This window comes from Saimiri boliviensis, chromosome 16, assembly GCF_048565385.1.
Source record: "Saimiri boliviensis isolate mSaiBol1 chromosome 16, mSaiBol1.pri, whole genome shotgun sequence".
NCBI lineage: Eukaryota > Metazoa > Chordata > Mammalia > Primates > Cebidae > Saimiri > Saimiri boliviensis.
The window spans coordinates 34841921-34856896 of record NC_133464.1 but is presented as its reverse complement, the minus strand read 5'-3'; the positions used below and the strand labels follow the sequence as shown (position 1 = coordinate 34856896).

The window sequence follows — 14976 nt, the reverse complement described above, 5'->3', positions numbered from 1 at the left end:
TAAATAAATTGTGGTACGTCTAGATGATGGCTTGTTCAGTGGTAAGAAATGAGCTATCAAGCCACACACACACAAAACTAATGAACCTAAATGCATATTACTAAGTCAAAGAAAACAATCTGAAAAGGCTACATACTATATGATTTCAACTATATGACATTCTGGAAAAGGCAACACTATGGAGACAGTAAATGATTATTTGTGGTTGAGTGGCAGAGAAACAAGATTAAGTGGAGCACAGATGATATTGAGGGCAGTGAAAATATTTTGTATGACACTACAATGATAAATACATGTCATTATACATTTTTCTGAACTCAAAAAATAGATAACCTAATGTAAACTCTGGACTTGAGGGTGACTGCGGTATGTCAGTGGAGGTTCAACAATGGCCACAGAAGTGCCACTCTGTTGGAGGATGTTGATACAGATGAGGGTATACATGGGTGGGGGAAAGGGATATATGGAAACTCTCTGTACCTTCTTCTCAATTTTGCTATGAACTTAAAACTTATCTTTAAAAAAATTTTTTTTAAAGGAGGGAGTTATTACCATAGATCCCATAGACTTTAAAGGATAATAAAAGAATGCTATGGATAACTGCATGCTAACAACTTCAACAACTTAAATGAATGAATTTCTCCAAAAAAATACAAGTTACCAAAATTGGCATGAGTAATAACAGGAAATCTGAATAACCCTCTATCTACTAAAGAAAGTGAATTTGTCAAAAGCTTCCCCAAAATAAAATTCCAGGACCAGATGGTGCCACTGGTGAATTCTAACAAACATTCAAGAAGAAATAACAACAATCTTCTGTAAACATTTTAAAAATTGGGTAGGATTGGGAAGGGCAGGATTACTATGTAACTCACTTTATGAGACGAGGATAACTAATTCTAAAACCTGACAGAATTATCAAGAAAAGAAATAAAAAAGATTACAGATCAATTTCCCTCATGAAATGAACCTGAAAATTCTTAGCAAAATATCAGCAAGTCAAATTCAGCAATACGTTCCATATACAATGGTTTTATCCCAGGAATGCAAAGTTGATTTAACATTCAAAAATTAATTAATATAATTTAATTTTCCTTTTGTTCTCTTAGTATATGATCATTTTAACAGGTAGAGAAAAAGCATTTGACAAAACTCAATACACATTTATGATCAAAAACTATCAGCAGGCCAGGTATGATGGCTCATGCCTGTAATCCCAGCACTTTAGGAGTCCAAGGGAGGTGGATCACATGAAATCAGGAGTTCAAGACCAGATTGGCCAACATGGTGAAACCTCGACTCTACTAAAAATACAAAACTTAGCTGGGCATGGTTGGTGTGTGCCTGTAATCCCAGCTACCCAGGAACCTGAGGCAGGAGAATCGCTGAAACCTGGGAGGTAGAGGCTGAAGCGAGCCAAGATCACACCATTGCACTCCAGCCTGCGTGACAGAGCAAAACTCTGTCTCAAAAAATGTATATATATAATATAACATAAAACATAAAATATAAAAACTATCAACAAGGTAGGAATAGTAGGGAATGTCTTCAAATTGCCATTGAAACATCTACAGATAATATCATAATGATTAAAAAAAACTGTAAGATTAATTTGTAGTTGTTTTTCTCCCAGATTAGAAACAAGGAAGAATGAGGCTTTTCTAATTGGAATAAAGTAGGGGCTGAGGGTTAGGGAACCTAGAGATCAGAAAGAAAGACAGTATTTACACAGACCATCCCAAGGAATTTACAAAACTATTAAAATTAATAAATGAGCTTAACAAGATCAGAGATATAGGTTAATATACAAAAGCAACTGTACTGTTATATATTAATATCAAACAACTGAAACTAGGAAAGATTAAACTAGTTATAGTAGCACTAAAAACCACAAAATGACCAGATCAAGCAGTTCATGCAGGCTGCCCTCAAGAATGATCCATCACCTAGGGGAAAGGCAGCTCTCTTCAGCCAAAGGCAATCCTTATAAAGGAATTAGGCAAGAGTCTGTAGCCAACCAACGTTCCCAGTATTTGTCGGGGACTGAGCACATCAGTGCTGGGCAGGGGCTCTGGATTCCACACTACAGCATTCACTGTATTTCGCCTATTATACAATTGGGATTCACTTGCTTCAAATAAGGCATGGAAAAAGTTCCTCCAGAATTCTGGTGAGTGTCATTTCCTAGAGAAACTTTCCAGAGGAAGGAAAGTGGGTCAAACCATAGCCCAAGCCACAACAGATGGTAAAATTGATACCAACAACTCTTCTCTGCTAGCCATTCTAGATTCCTTTAATCTTTGGCTAGTATTTCTGGTGGCTGACTTCAGACACCAGGCCTTTCTCATGTCCATTTACTACAAACACTAAACAAGGAAGTACCAAGAGAAACCCACACATCACCTGTGTGCCAAACCTCCATGCTCCATTGTGGAACACAGCCCTAGCTCCTCCCCATGAACCAAGACATTAACTCTGCCCAAATGGTCCTTCTTTATTTAGAAAAGGAGCCCCAAATCCCAGTGGCAGCTGTAGCTTAAAGTATAACAGGATTATTATATGACCCTCTATTGGAAATGTTTCTTTTCTGAGAACCAGGATCTTTTAACTCCTAGTGATCAGAGCTGCAGAGATGGGAAGCACAAACTGCCCAGGTGGATCACAGAGAAAGGCTAAGTGGAGCCAATCCTACTTTCGTGTGTTCTTCCTACTAAGGACGCTGGAAGATGGGCACCTCACCCTTGCAGGGTATCACACCCAAGCTCCACGATCACATCATCAGTTGTGCCATCAAAAGACTGTTTTACTGCTCATTATCAACTCATCAGCTTCTGGATGGTGTGGTGCAAAATGGGACAAATGATTCTCCTATGCTATAAAAGTGGGCCCCAGCCAGGTGCGGTGGCTCATGCCTATAACCCCAGCACTTTAGGAGGTCGACGTGGCTGGATCACAAGGTCAGGAGTTTGAGACCAGCCTGGCCAACGCGGTAAAACCTCATTTCTACTAAAAACACAAAAATTAGCCGGGTGTGTTGGCACGTGCCTGTAATCCCAGCTACTCAGGAGGCTGAGGCAGGAGAATTCCTTGAACCCCGGAGGCAGAGGTTGCAGTGAGCTGAGATCATGCCTTTGGACTTCAGTCTGGGTAACAGAGCAAGACTTCATCTCAAAAAATAAATAAAATAAAATAAAATAAATAAAAGTGGGTCTCTTAGTCCCCTGTGCTAGAGGATCAAACATCCTGCAAGCCCTGAAACAGCAGTGCTGGTGAGAACCTGCTGGAAAGACAAATTCATACCCAGAATATGTTTCAAATCCAATCAGAATGAATCACGGTCCTTTCCACAGTATAAGGACTGGTTGGCCTCCTTAAAGGATGGTTGGTCTCTGCTGCTGTGAGACTGGATATTCAGCAGCAGCAGTTGCTAGATCAGCACTGGTGAATGAAAAGCCTTTTACTGGGCCCCATGCATAGCCATCATCGGTAATTTTTCCATGAACTGATAGGCCAAAAGAAATACCAAATAATAGTGTTTATTAAGTATTTAGATCCAAATAATGGGAATTTATGTTGTAACAAAAATAACACATATAAATTGGAAGAAAAAATATTTGTATTTCATTCTTAAAAACTACAATTACTGGGCTGGGCACAGTGGTGCTTGCCTGTAATCCCAGCACTTTGGGAGGCTGAGGTGAGTGGATCACGAGGTTAGGAGTTCAAGACCAGCATGACCAACATGGTGAAAACCTGTCACTACTAAAAATACAAAAATTAGCAGGGCATGGTGGCACACGCCAGTAATCCCAGCTACTCAGGAGGTTGAGGCAGGAGAATCACTTGAATCCAGGGAGGTTTCAGTTAGCAGAGATGGCACCACTGCACTCCAGCCTGGGTGACAGAGTGAGACTTTGTCTCAAAAAACAAACAAAAAACTACAATTACTTGATAGTAGTTCACATGTGCCTGTTAGACGCAGAACAACTTCACAAACTGGGATCGAGGCTGAACACGACACCCTGCTTTCCTGTTCCACACTGACTTTTGCGCAGTGGTTGATCTGTATTGCAACTACTAAAAATCTAACCCTGCAAAAATATGATGTCATTAATGTAGCATGAGCTAATGTCAAATCTGTGAACTGCCTCAAGCTAGTAGTTTGTGACAGACATTGCTGTGCTTCCTTTAAAATTCTGAAATATCCCACAGTATTCTTGTGTGTCCATAGTGGTGTTTTGGGGTGCCTCGGTGCAGTCTGGGAACCTAAGTGTGTTTATGTGTGTGTTTGTGTGTGTGTGTCTGTATGTGTGTACAGTCCCTTCCCCCCTTAGCACATCCAGCACTAGGTTTTCTTGTGACTTAACTCTAGTTGTTGGTTTGGTGATAGTCAGTAGCAGAGAGAGGAGGAGCTGGGGTAAGAGGGACAGCACCGTCTTCAAGCAACTACCATCTAGCTAGTAAAGGCCACTTCTGCAGGCCCAGAGGGTTACAGGAATTTGGGGTTTCAAGGTCTTCAAGCGCCCTTAGATGCCCCATCCTAAGGGTCAGGATTCCTTCCCAACCAGAACACTGACCCCAGCATAGCTGAGAATTCTACCCACCCTGGCACTCTGCTATCCTTAAAATTAAGTCTTGGGTCTAATCCTTGGATTTTTTTCCTTTCACTGTATACATGTTCCTTTACATGCTGCTAAAGAAATTTCCTTTTACATTCTTCCCTCAATTACCTTCCATCTTGCATCATCTTTTTCCAGTCTATCAGTGCTATTTACCAAGGATATCTGATGATTCTCTACACTTCTCAAAAGCCAAAAATAGTGTACCCACCAGTGCATTCCTTTCCACAGGAACAACATTCCAATTCACCACCAGTGAAAGTTTTAACAGTTGCATAGCTACAGTACCTGCCAAGCATTATCGGTACTAGTGCTCCATCTAGCACCAGAATGGGATTCTCATTGCCAGCCAGGCAGCCAATAATCCAGCTTCAAAACCTCATTTTAAAGGCAACTTTCTGAGACCACTCCTGGCACCAACTGTTTTGGGTAGTAGGGTTCCCAGGAAACAGACTGAAATGCAGATGTGCACACCGCAAGTTCATTGGGGTGTGCCCTCCGAACCAATAACCCTGGGGCAGTGAAAGATGTAAGACTGAACAGAGGCAGGAGTTGATCTGCAATGCAGTCACAGGATGGCCTCAGCCAGACCCATGGGGGAGCTCTCTCATGTTGGGACAGACTTCAAGATTGGCTTGTCTTATAGCAAAAGCACCAGGCATTTATATCCCTACACTGAATAGATATTAGATGTAAACTGCCCCTGAAGAGGAGGTATGACTTTGGGGGAGGCAAATCTTGGCTCAGGGCAATGCCTGGAGTGGGACTCAGCAACAATCAGTTTTAGCTGCCAATATTCCCAACAGCTAAGAGAACATGTGCCTGAAAGAGGGGATCTGAGTGGCTAACCATAGCACCTGCCACACTGCCACTGGACTATTATACCAATTTGGCTAATGAGGGAAGAGAATTAAGCATTTGTGCTGCTTTACTAGGAGAAACTACATTTCACTGACGGCCAATGAAGAAAAACTCCTCTTTGCAGAAGAGTGCCAGCCAATAAATATAGAAGAAATAACAGAATTATTTAATTTATTTATTTAGAGACAGAGTCTTGCTCTGTCGACCAGGCTGGAGTGCTATGGTACAATCTCGGCTCATTGTAGCCTCCATCTCCTAGGCTCAAGCAATTCTCCTGCCTCGGCCTCCCAAGTAGCTGGGATTACAGGTGTGTGCCACCACACCTGGCTAATTTTTGTATTTTTAGTAGAGAGACGGGGTTTCACCATTTTGGCCAGGCTGGTCTCACTCCTGACCTCATGTAATCCACTTGCCTTGGCCTCTCAAAGTGCTGAGATTACAGGCATGAGCCACTGTGCTCAGCCAGAATTATTTTTTAATGCATCATTTTGAAACGCCTAATAAAATTATTGACTCAGATGAGGATTATCAAAGAATGCTAAAAGTATTAGGTAAAAGATATTCACAATGTGCTCAAGTTTTTACTCTGTGATTACTTGCTCTTTGCAAATGGAAAAAGCATACATTTACAGAGGTGAAATCTAGTGGTTACCATCCTATCCAAGTAATCAGATTTAACATATTAAAGAGTGAAACAACCTCACAACCTCTGGATGGAATGCAATATGCAATACCCAGCACCATATACAATATTCTTGCTAAAGATTTCTAACCAGCACCTAATAAACCCTTAAGGTCTAACTTCTACTCACAGGAAATACAGATTGAAGACAGAAAGATGAACAATATCTGGGGTGCCTGACCCATAGATTTATATGATATTCAAGAAAAGGCCAAATATTAGTGACAGAAAACTGATTGTGGTGGTCAGGAACCAGAAGTAGGAGGGCCTGAAGAAACATTTTATTTGAAGTGACAGAAACATTCTATACTTGGCTGTGGCGCTGGTTTCAGGATCCTTCAATCATTTAAAGAGGATGAATTTTATTGTATGTAAATTAAACCTCAATTAACCTTATCTCCTCAGAAAACCTAAATCAGGCAGTCCCTAAACTACAGCCCCGCAGGCTGCATGCGGCCCCCTGAGGCCATTTATCTGCCCACCCCCACCTCCCGCACTTCAGAAAGGGGCACCTCTTTCATTGGTGGTCAGTGAGAGGAGCACAGTATGTGGCGGCCCTCCAACAGTCTGAGGGACAGTGAACTGGCCCCCTGTCTAAAAATTTTGGGGACGCCTGACCTAAATGTTTAATCTGTTTTTTGAGAAAAAAGTGAGACTATTCTGTTGACTTTTTAAACAAATATTTTAAAGTACAAAAGTATTTTTAGATTGACATTTTTATTTTCCTTTTAAGCCCAGAGGCAAGATTTTTTTTCTTAAATTGGGAAACTAATTCATTTCACATTTCTACCTACCAGTATACCAACAGATCAGTTTTTGCCTTAACCTATGTTTATAAATTATACAGGATTCCACTGATGTCCCAGCTACATGAAGAAAATTACTACTTATTCACAAACACAAATGTATACATACAGATGCAAACCCCCATCACTTCCTGATATACTCCTACAATAAATAACATCTCTCCATAGCTTAAAACCATCAAGGGTGATAGTGTCTACTGAATAAAATCTAATTCTTACCTTGGTCTTCAAGATGCCCCATCCTAGCCAAAGCCTCCATTTCCAGAATGAATTGCACTACCATCCCTCATGACGCACCTGCATTCTAGCTCTAACAAAATTCTTACTATTACCCACATGCAAACCGGGCTTTCCCATCTCTGCTCATGCTTTTGAGTCAGCCTAGAATGCCACATCTTTGTCATAATAGGCTATACTTTCTTAGTCATTTCATTTAACACCTCTTTAAGTATTTGCCTTCGTACCTTGCACTCCCAGATAGACAATAAACTCAAATCTAGAATAGATGTGTGTCTTATAAATTTTTATAGGGCCAATGGTTACTGCCAAGTAATAATCCCTGAACAGGCTGAGCATGGTGGCTCATGCCTGTAATCCCAGCACTTTGGGAGGTGGAGATGGGAGGATCACTTGAACTCAGGAGTTCAAGACCAGCCTGGACAACATGGTGAAACCCAGCTAATTATTTTTTTGTCAATAAAAAATAAAAACTGAACTGGTCATGGTGGTGCATGCCTGTAGTTCCAGCTTCTGGAGAAGACTGAGGTAGGAAGATCGCTTGAGCCCAGGAGGTTGAGGCTGCAGTAAGCCATGTTCATACCACTGCACTCCAGCCTGGGTGACACATCGAAACCTTTTCTCAAAATAAATAAATAAAATAATACCTGAACTTTTGTTAAAATGACTAACCTCTTATAACCAAAATCCTATGCACATCTGAAGAATGGACTCAAATACCATTTTTAGCAAGAAAGAGATAAAGCAGCTGAAAGAACTAAGCCGGTTAAGTTTAGATTCCCCATTTTGGTCGCAATCCCCTCTATTGTTTTCACTAACATTGTTCTTCCATGACTCCAGGACCCAGATACCCTGACTCCTCCTTATCTTCCAGTCTATCAGTTCCCTCTTGGCATCCCTTTCCTTTTTACCCTTCAGTCAAACACTGTCACCAAAACCTTCCATTTCTTTTTTCTTTAACCCCAAATCAACTCAACTAAGTTTTCTCCATTTCTACTTTGTGTGGAAAAACATACAGTGCCATACTGACTGGAATTTTAAATGTGATTTCAATAATAACAACAGATAACATTTAAGCGGCACTTATCATGTGCCCATTACATACATACATACATCATGTCCTTCTGACAATGCTATAAAGTTACAAGTAAAGAAACAAAGAAAGTGTAATTAACTTGCCCAATTTAACACAAGTAGAAAAAGGTAGATGTGGAATTTGAACTAAGGGAGTCTACCTCCAGAGCTCTAACATTTAGCACTGTGCTATGGTGCCTCCCAAGAGCATGGCTACACCGCCATTCACATTCAGAACAGATCAAACATTCCTTTATACATTTCCTATCCAACCTCTTTCCTTGAGAGAATGTTCCGGTTTTCATTGGCCTCATTCATTCAAAAATGTATCTATTCAGTCACTGAATAAATGAAAGAGTTATTCCCACATTCCACACAGTCATTGAGACCAAAAATAAAAGAGTAAGACATGATCCTTGCCTTCTCTTCAAGTCCCCAAATCCCTCACTCTCAGAAAAAAAAAAACCAGTATTTCAGAGCACTTAACATGCCAAGTACATATATTGATTCATTTAATCTACAAAACAATTCACGTTAGTATTATGATACCCATTCTACATATTAAAAAACCGAGGCATAGAAGTTACGTAACATACTCAAGGTTACACAGCTTGCAAATGACAAAACCAGGATGCAAAACCAGTCTAGCTTCCGTGTACAAGCTCTTAACCACTTTGTTAGACTATCATCAAAGTCACTGAGTCCATTAAGTTTGAAACTCTCAGCTTCTCAACTGTACACCTAAAGCATAGAGTAATTAATTTATTCAACATTGACTGATAACTCACTCATCATGTTTTTGTTCCTTGAATACAAGTCTGTTCCCATCTCAAGGCCTTTATAATTTTCCAGAATATTCATCCTCTACATCTGCCTCCTCATCATTGCAATTCAATTCAAATGTCAACTCTCAAAGAGATATTTCCTGACCATGTTACCTAAAATAGCCCCACTACAAATTGCCCTATCACATGAAATAGGTTTTATTGCCTTCACAGTTACTTATTACAAACTGAAATTATGAGTTGTCTATTTTTCCCATTGGAGCGGATGTTCCAAGACAACAGAGACCTTGTCTATCTTGCTCACAGCTACATCTTCAGCACCTGCAATAGTGCCTAGCACAAAGCAAGCACTTGATGTTACAGAATTCATGCCAAAAAAATCTGCTAGATATTGGGATTATCAAAATGAATAGGATATGATTCCTATCCTCAATAAACTCCCAGTCTTTATATCAACAAATATGTACCCCCACCTCTTCTATATTAGCTGATCCTAAGTTTTTTCCATGGCTAACCTCTCCACCTGTCACCATAACTCTGTCCTTGAGATCCCTTTGACCTCTCCCTATCAATTATCCCCTCCTCTCTAACTTCTTCATTCTGTCTCTCCATTTAGCCTCCCACACTTGCATATCCCACCCAACCTCCTCCACTTGAATATCCTTCCCTCAACTTTGAAATCCCCTTGAGTTACCCAAACACATTCCATTCACTTCCCACCACATCCCTCTATTCTGACCACTTCCTCAAAAGTTACCAATGAACTGAAAACTGTTCTCACTTTCTTCAGCATTTACCACTTCTGAGAATTTTCAATCCACTCCCCTGGAGCCACAGAGGTGGCTGTCTCACGATTCTCTTCTTAATTTTGATTCCATTTCTTTCACTGTCCCCTTTCTCTGACACCTTTGAACCTGATGCTCACTAGAGCTTCATCCTCTATTCTTGCTCAGTTCAGTGTCTAAATGATCTCACCTTCTCCTCCAACTGAACTAGTGTTCCTGTACAAATAATTACATCATTCATTCAGAGATGAAACCCCAGTTCTACTTTCCCCATCATCTTTAATAAGAAACGTGATTTAATTCTTAATCAAGTCCTCAATCAAGAGAAGTTGCAGGCTACTTTCTATAAAATAATGTGAACTTTAATAAACCAAAATGTTGTGTTGAACAAGCACTAGCAGGCAATACCCTAACATAAAGCTGAACTAATTCTTCATTATTTTTCATCAGTGGCTTGCACAAAAATGGACCAAAGGCTAAAAAAAATTCACAAATTTGATGTGATTAATCTATATTAATTTTTTCTAAAACTGTTAATATAGTTCTAGATACACAGAAATCACATTACAATAGTAGTAGAGTCAAAACAGGAATATACCAGTCACAAATTATTGCGTAAGTCTGGACACCATACACAAAACAAATTTAAATTATTTGAGAGGAGTCTGTAAAGATGTTCTTATGGTGCCATAATTTAGAGATTTACAAATCGAAATTATTCCTAATTATCAGGCCAAACTGTTTCATATAGTTTTGGGCTATTTTCAAACACATTAGCAAGAAACAGACTTGTGCCATTATGGCCTTCAGTTCAGATAACAAAAAGTAATTACACACGTTTACATCCATATGGTAAAACTACTCCTGTGTCCTGTCCTGTAAACAATCACAGACATGAAAAGGCTGGTTAACCTAGAGAAGGTGTGAACACGGCTCCATCTTTACAACTCACTCCAACATATAAGCCACAATATACAGTGATAAACTACAAATACCTGACTTTACAGCCTCATCGTCCCTTTCACAATGGGAGAAAAAGACATCTAATAGTTGCCTAATAAATTGCACATTCAATAAATAACAGTAAACTCTAACTCATTTTGACAATTTCCTACTATGTTTTCTCCATGTACTCCAAGAAGCTGTGGGGAAAAACGATGAAGCCAACTCCCAATTACCACTGTCAAAGCTGATGAAACAAGTCAGTTACCATCCTTCAGGGTATGTAGCATGTAAGGGCATGGAAAAGCAAACAATAGGAGAGCCCTCAGCAAAAAAAGAAAAAAGAAAAAAAAAGCACCCACATTTTAAGAAAAAGAAAATGAAACTAACTGAACATCTATATCAAGGAAGCTGAAGGTGTAGCCAGCCTAAGTGGAAGAGGCAGATCTAGGCACTATTCAGATTTTCTAGCTAATGGCAGTTGAACGCTGTACCAGCTGTCATATTTTGAAGTTCTGCAGTTTTCCCCTTTTCCCTACAAACCCCCCTCTACTCTAAAGCCTGTAAGTAACAGAGGAAATCGAACAGAAGATGAAGAGAAATGGCCGATGGGACATCAGATCACAAGAGCAATTGCAACCTCATTTCCAGAAAATCAAAAGGCCTGGATATCAAAGTACAGCTCTAAAATCTCTATCAGACACCTTTCGCACCTACATAGATCTCCCTCTGCGTCCCGTATTCATAAATCTTTTCAAACCAAATCTCAGGCCTATCCCTCAGGCCTGGTTATCCAAAACTCAACCTATAAATATGACACTACCCTTAATCTATACCATGACTCCCCTTAGTAAAAGGCAGATTGAAGAGAGGTGGAAAGGGCTGGAAAGGATGTCATGGGAGAGGAGGCACGTGCAAATAACACTGCGGCAGAGACACTGAAAACGCCACTTCCCTTGCCACTCTCTTACCCTCCCTACCCATGCCAACTCCTTTCTCAACGATACACACACGTGTCACAGCCGATCAGCACCATCCGCCTTTTCCAGCATCACAGGCTCCCCTACCACCTCTCACTATCCCCCCACATAGGCAAACACACACACTCGCACACACACTTAGAGCAGAGACCGCAGCCACCGCACCCTCCTATCTCGGTAAGCGCTCCTACCACCCGGCATCCAGAGCGGGCTGGACGCTCAGTAAAATGCGCAGGTACACATGCAGGCACACACACACGGGTGCACGCGCGGCACGGGGCGCAAGGAAGGGCACCCTGGGGACGCACCTGGAGGCTGGGTGTCCAGCGAGGCCGACCCCCTGGTCCCTGTCATTGAGCGCTGCTGTGTAAATCCTCCGATAGCGGTCGGCCAGGGCCCGGCCTGACAGCAGCAGCTGGTAGTGACCCCGGGAGTCCGCGGCGGGCAGCCCCAGCCCCGCAGCAGCCACGGAGCCGTCGGGAACCGTCATGAACAGCGCCCCCGGCGCCGGGGAAGAAGAGAAGGTGGCGGCTGGGTAGACTCCGTCTCCGCCGAGCCCCGAGGAGGCGGCGGCGGGGGAGGCAGTCGCTGCGCACATCATCATCCTCGCCGCCGCCGCCGCCTCGTCCCCGCGGGCCGGGCGGGCAGACACGCGCGCGCACACACAGCCCTTTTCCAACGACGACGGCTCCAGCGGCGGCCTCCGGCTCCCGCAGCAGGGAGACTACAAAGACAGCGACCTCCTTCTCCTCCTCCTTCTCCTCCTCCTCCCCCCCGCGCCGCCCTCGCCGCTACTGGGGCCGCTCATCTAACCCCGCCACCCCGAAAGTGTGACGAGGAGGCGGTGCCGCCACTGCCGCCGCCACCACCGCTACCACCGCCTGGGCTACCCGCAATGGGAAGCTGCCGGCCGCACTGAGCATGCGCCGCTCCTCGCACATGCTCAGTAACTGCAGCCCCTTTTCCTCCCCACCCCCTTTCGGCACCACTCCCTCCGCCTCGGTGCTTTGGGTTTGCGGCGGTTGGGTGGTGCGGATTCTGAAGCAATCCACTCCTCCGGGTTTTACCGGCAGCTTGAGGAAGAGTAAGGAAAGTGCTGGGGAAACTGTCAGCTACTGTCATTGGACTTCAGGTTCCCTCCAGGTGGGAGAACGAGGACCAGAAAGCGAGAGGGAACGTGCTCAGCGCCGGAGGAGGAGCACTCGCGCTCCTGCTGCCCCTTCTCCAAGGCTGTGCTGCCAACGGGAAGATTTACTATGAATTGTGATGGTTAATTCAGTTTAAGGGAGAGAAGACTATCCCAATTAGAAGTGCCTTTAGCAATCTTATTTTAGATATTTTTTGTCATTAGCATTTAAGCTTGTTTAAAATAGCTTTTACTTACGAAGACAGGTAGTAATCTGGTACATTCTTTCTTGTGTGTGAAAGTAGAACTAACATAGGCTAGTATTCACCAGCCAGAGTCATTCCCAGATTCTTGTTCTAAACAGAGCTAAATATTATTGCAATAATATTTTTAAAATTATTCTTTTGTTGACTCCTCACTCACCTAAGGGTGCGCTTTTATCTCTTGGCAGTGGTCATTTAATGGTTTATTTTTTTTTCTGCCCAGACTTACATTTTTAAAGATCATTCTTGAATATGATCTGAAACAATAATTGTGACTGAGACTGTATAGCATCTGAAAATGTCAGATCCATCATGAATCTTACCATTGTTATCATTAAAAAGTAATATTTGCTTAATCTTTTGTTCAAGCTAACCTACGAACCTCATCTAAGTAAATGCTCTGGAAATATACGTGCCAATGCACTTTGATTCCTACTACATTTTACCCTTTGATTCTCAGTTCGAAGAGTTGCTTAATTTATAGTTAGGCAAATAATTTTTAAATTCTGTCATCTCAGTACTATTATTTTTCATCTATGTACTAGTTCTTATATCTATGCCTCTTCTTTGAATGGCCTTCTCTTAAAAAATAAAAAATAAATTTAAAAAATTCCTCCTTAGTGTTTGAGAAGTGCAAAAAATAGGGAATAGGAAAGTAAGTTAATTCTAGTTTTAGGGTTGAAGGCTGCTGAAAGCAATGCATTTTTTTTTTCTGAAGCTTTAAATAATAGATGGATTTCATTTAGATTTTTTTTTAAGTAATTACAATGGGGTAAACATAGGAACAAGGGACAGACATGTGGAATCATAGTATTTTAGTATTGTAATTAGCCCTCTTAAGTTTTTATACTTGTCTTGTTTCCTTGCCTTCTTAAGTTCCTTCAGAGCTTGTTGTTTATTTTTGTGTCTTCCTCAGCCCCTAGTTTAGGACTTTGCACACAGGAGGTATCCAATATGTATTTATTAGGCTAAATTTCTATCCTAATGCTTCAGCACTGTTAAAGACCTCAGGGTTGACCAGGCAGCCCCTCACCCTGGAGTAAGAACCGAAACAATGGTACAGAGGCAGCTACATTCTAAGAATCCTAAGGCCTGACAGGTAGACAATGAAAGGGCCCATTACTATGGCAAGACTCAGCAGGGTAGCTAAAAGGCGCCAAAATCAGACAACCCTGGAATTGGATCCTCACTGTGCTACTTAGTACTTGTCTGGCTTTGGGCAAATTATCTCCTCCGAATAATGCTCAAAAGAATACCCACTACATGAGATTGAGGAAAGACTTAAAGGATTGGGATGTCCACCTTGGCACATGGCTTTTCACAAATGGTAGCACATACTAAACAAAACACTAGGCTTTTCCACAGGGTAGCAATGGTGTCTGTTCAATTATCACAGACTCCTAGCACAGTGTCTAGCCCTAAACAGGAGGGAAATAGATATTGGTTGAATGAATGAATGTTGCTTGCACAGAAAAACATTTACAGCGCAGGCTCAGGTGGTAGAATGTGCAGTCACTGCCCATTTAGAGTTTCTAGTGGACATTGACCCGCGCGGCTGCCGTGGTCTCCGGGCTCTTCCCACCATTCATTAATTTCGCTTCAATCCTTACTGTACGGTTCAGTCCCAGGCAGGCCCCTCCGGAGCCTCCTGGGTACACTCAAAACCCGGAAACTGGATAACTTCCTAAGAAGCCAGATGTCACTGAGCTGCGCAGCTAGGCGTGCGCAGAGCCGCACACGAGCTCACTTAAGTATCCGAGGGTGGCGTTTCTGTTGCGGTTGGCAGCGTTTCCTCCACGGCAGCGGTCGCTCTCCT

The 14976-nt window shown here is 42.2% G+C and overlaps 2 protein-coding genes across 12 annotated transcripts in view; both read right to left on the bottom strand.

The window, feature by feature from the left end:
• Nucleotides 1-12379, bottom strand: part of MYCBP2 (MYC binding protein 2) — a 281569-nt gene extending 269190 nt beyond the window's left edge. For all 11 annotated transcript variants that reach the window (XM_074387566.1, XM_074387567.1, XM_074387568.1 and 8 more), the window contains exon 1: nucleotides 12080-12379. In XM_074387566.1, the coding sequence (XP_074243667.1) occupies nucleotides 12080-12375 (296 nt within the window). In that variant the 5' untranslated portion in view covers nucleotides 12376-12379. The remainder of the gene's footprint in view (nucleotides 1-12079) is intronic.
• Nucleotides 12380-12495: 116 nt separating this feature from the next.
• On the bottom strand, nucleotides 12496-12579 carry LOC141581611 (uncharacterized). The gene has a single exon (XM_074387578.1). It carries the CDS (start codon nucleotides 12577-12579, stop codon nucleotides 12496-12498), a length of 84 nt encoding a protein of 27 aa, XP_074243679.1.
• Between the last annotated feature and the right edge of the window lie 2397 nt (nucleotides 12580-14976).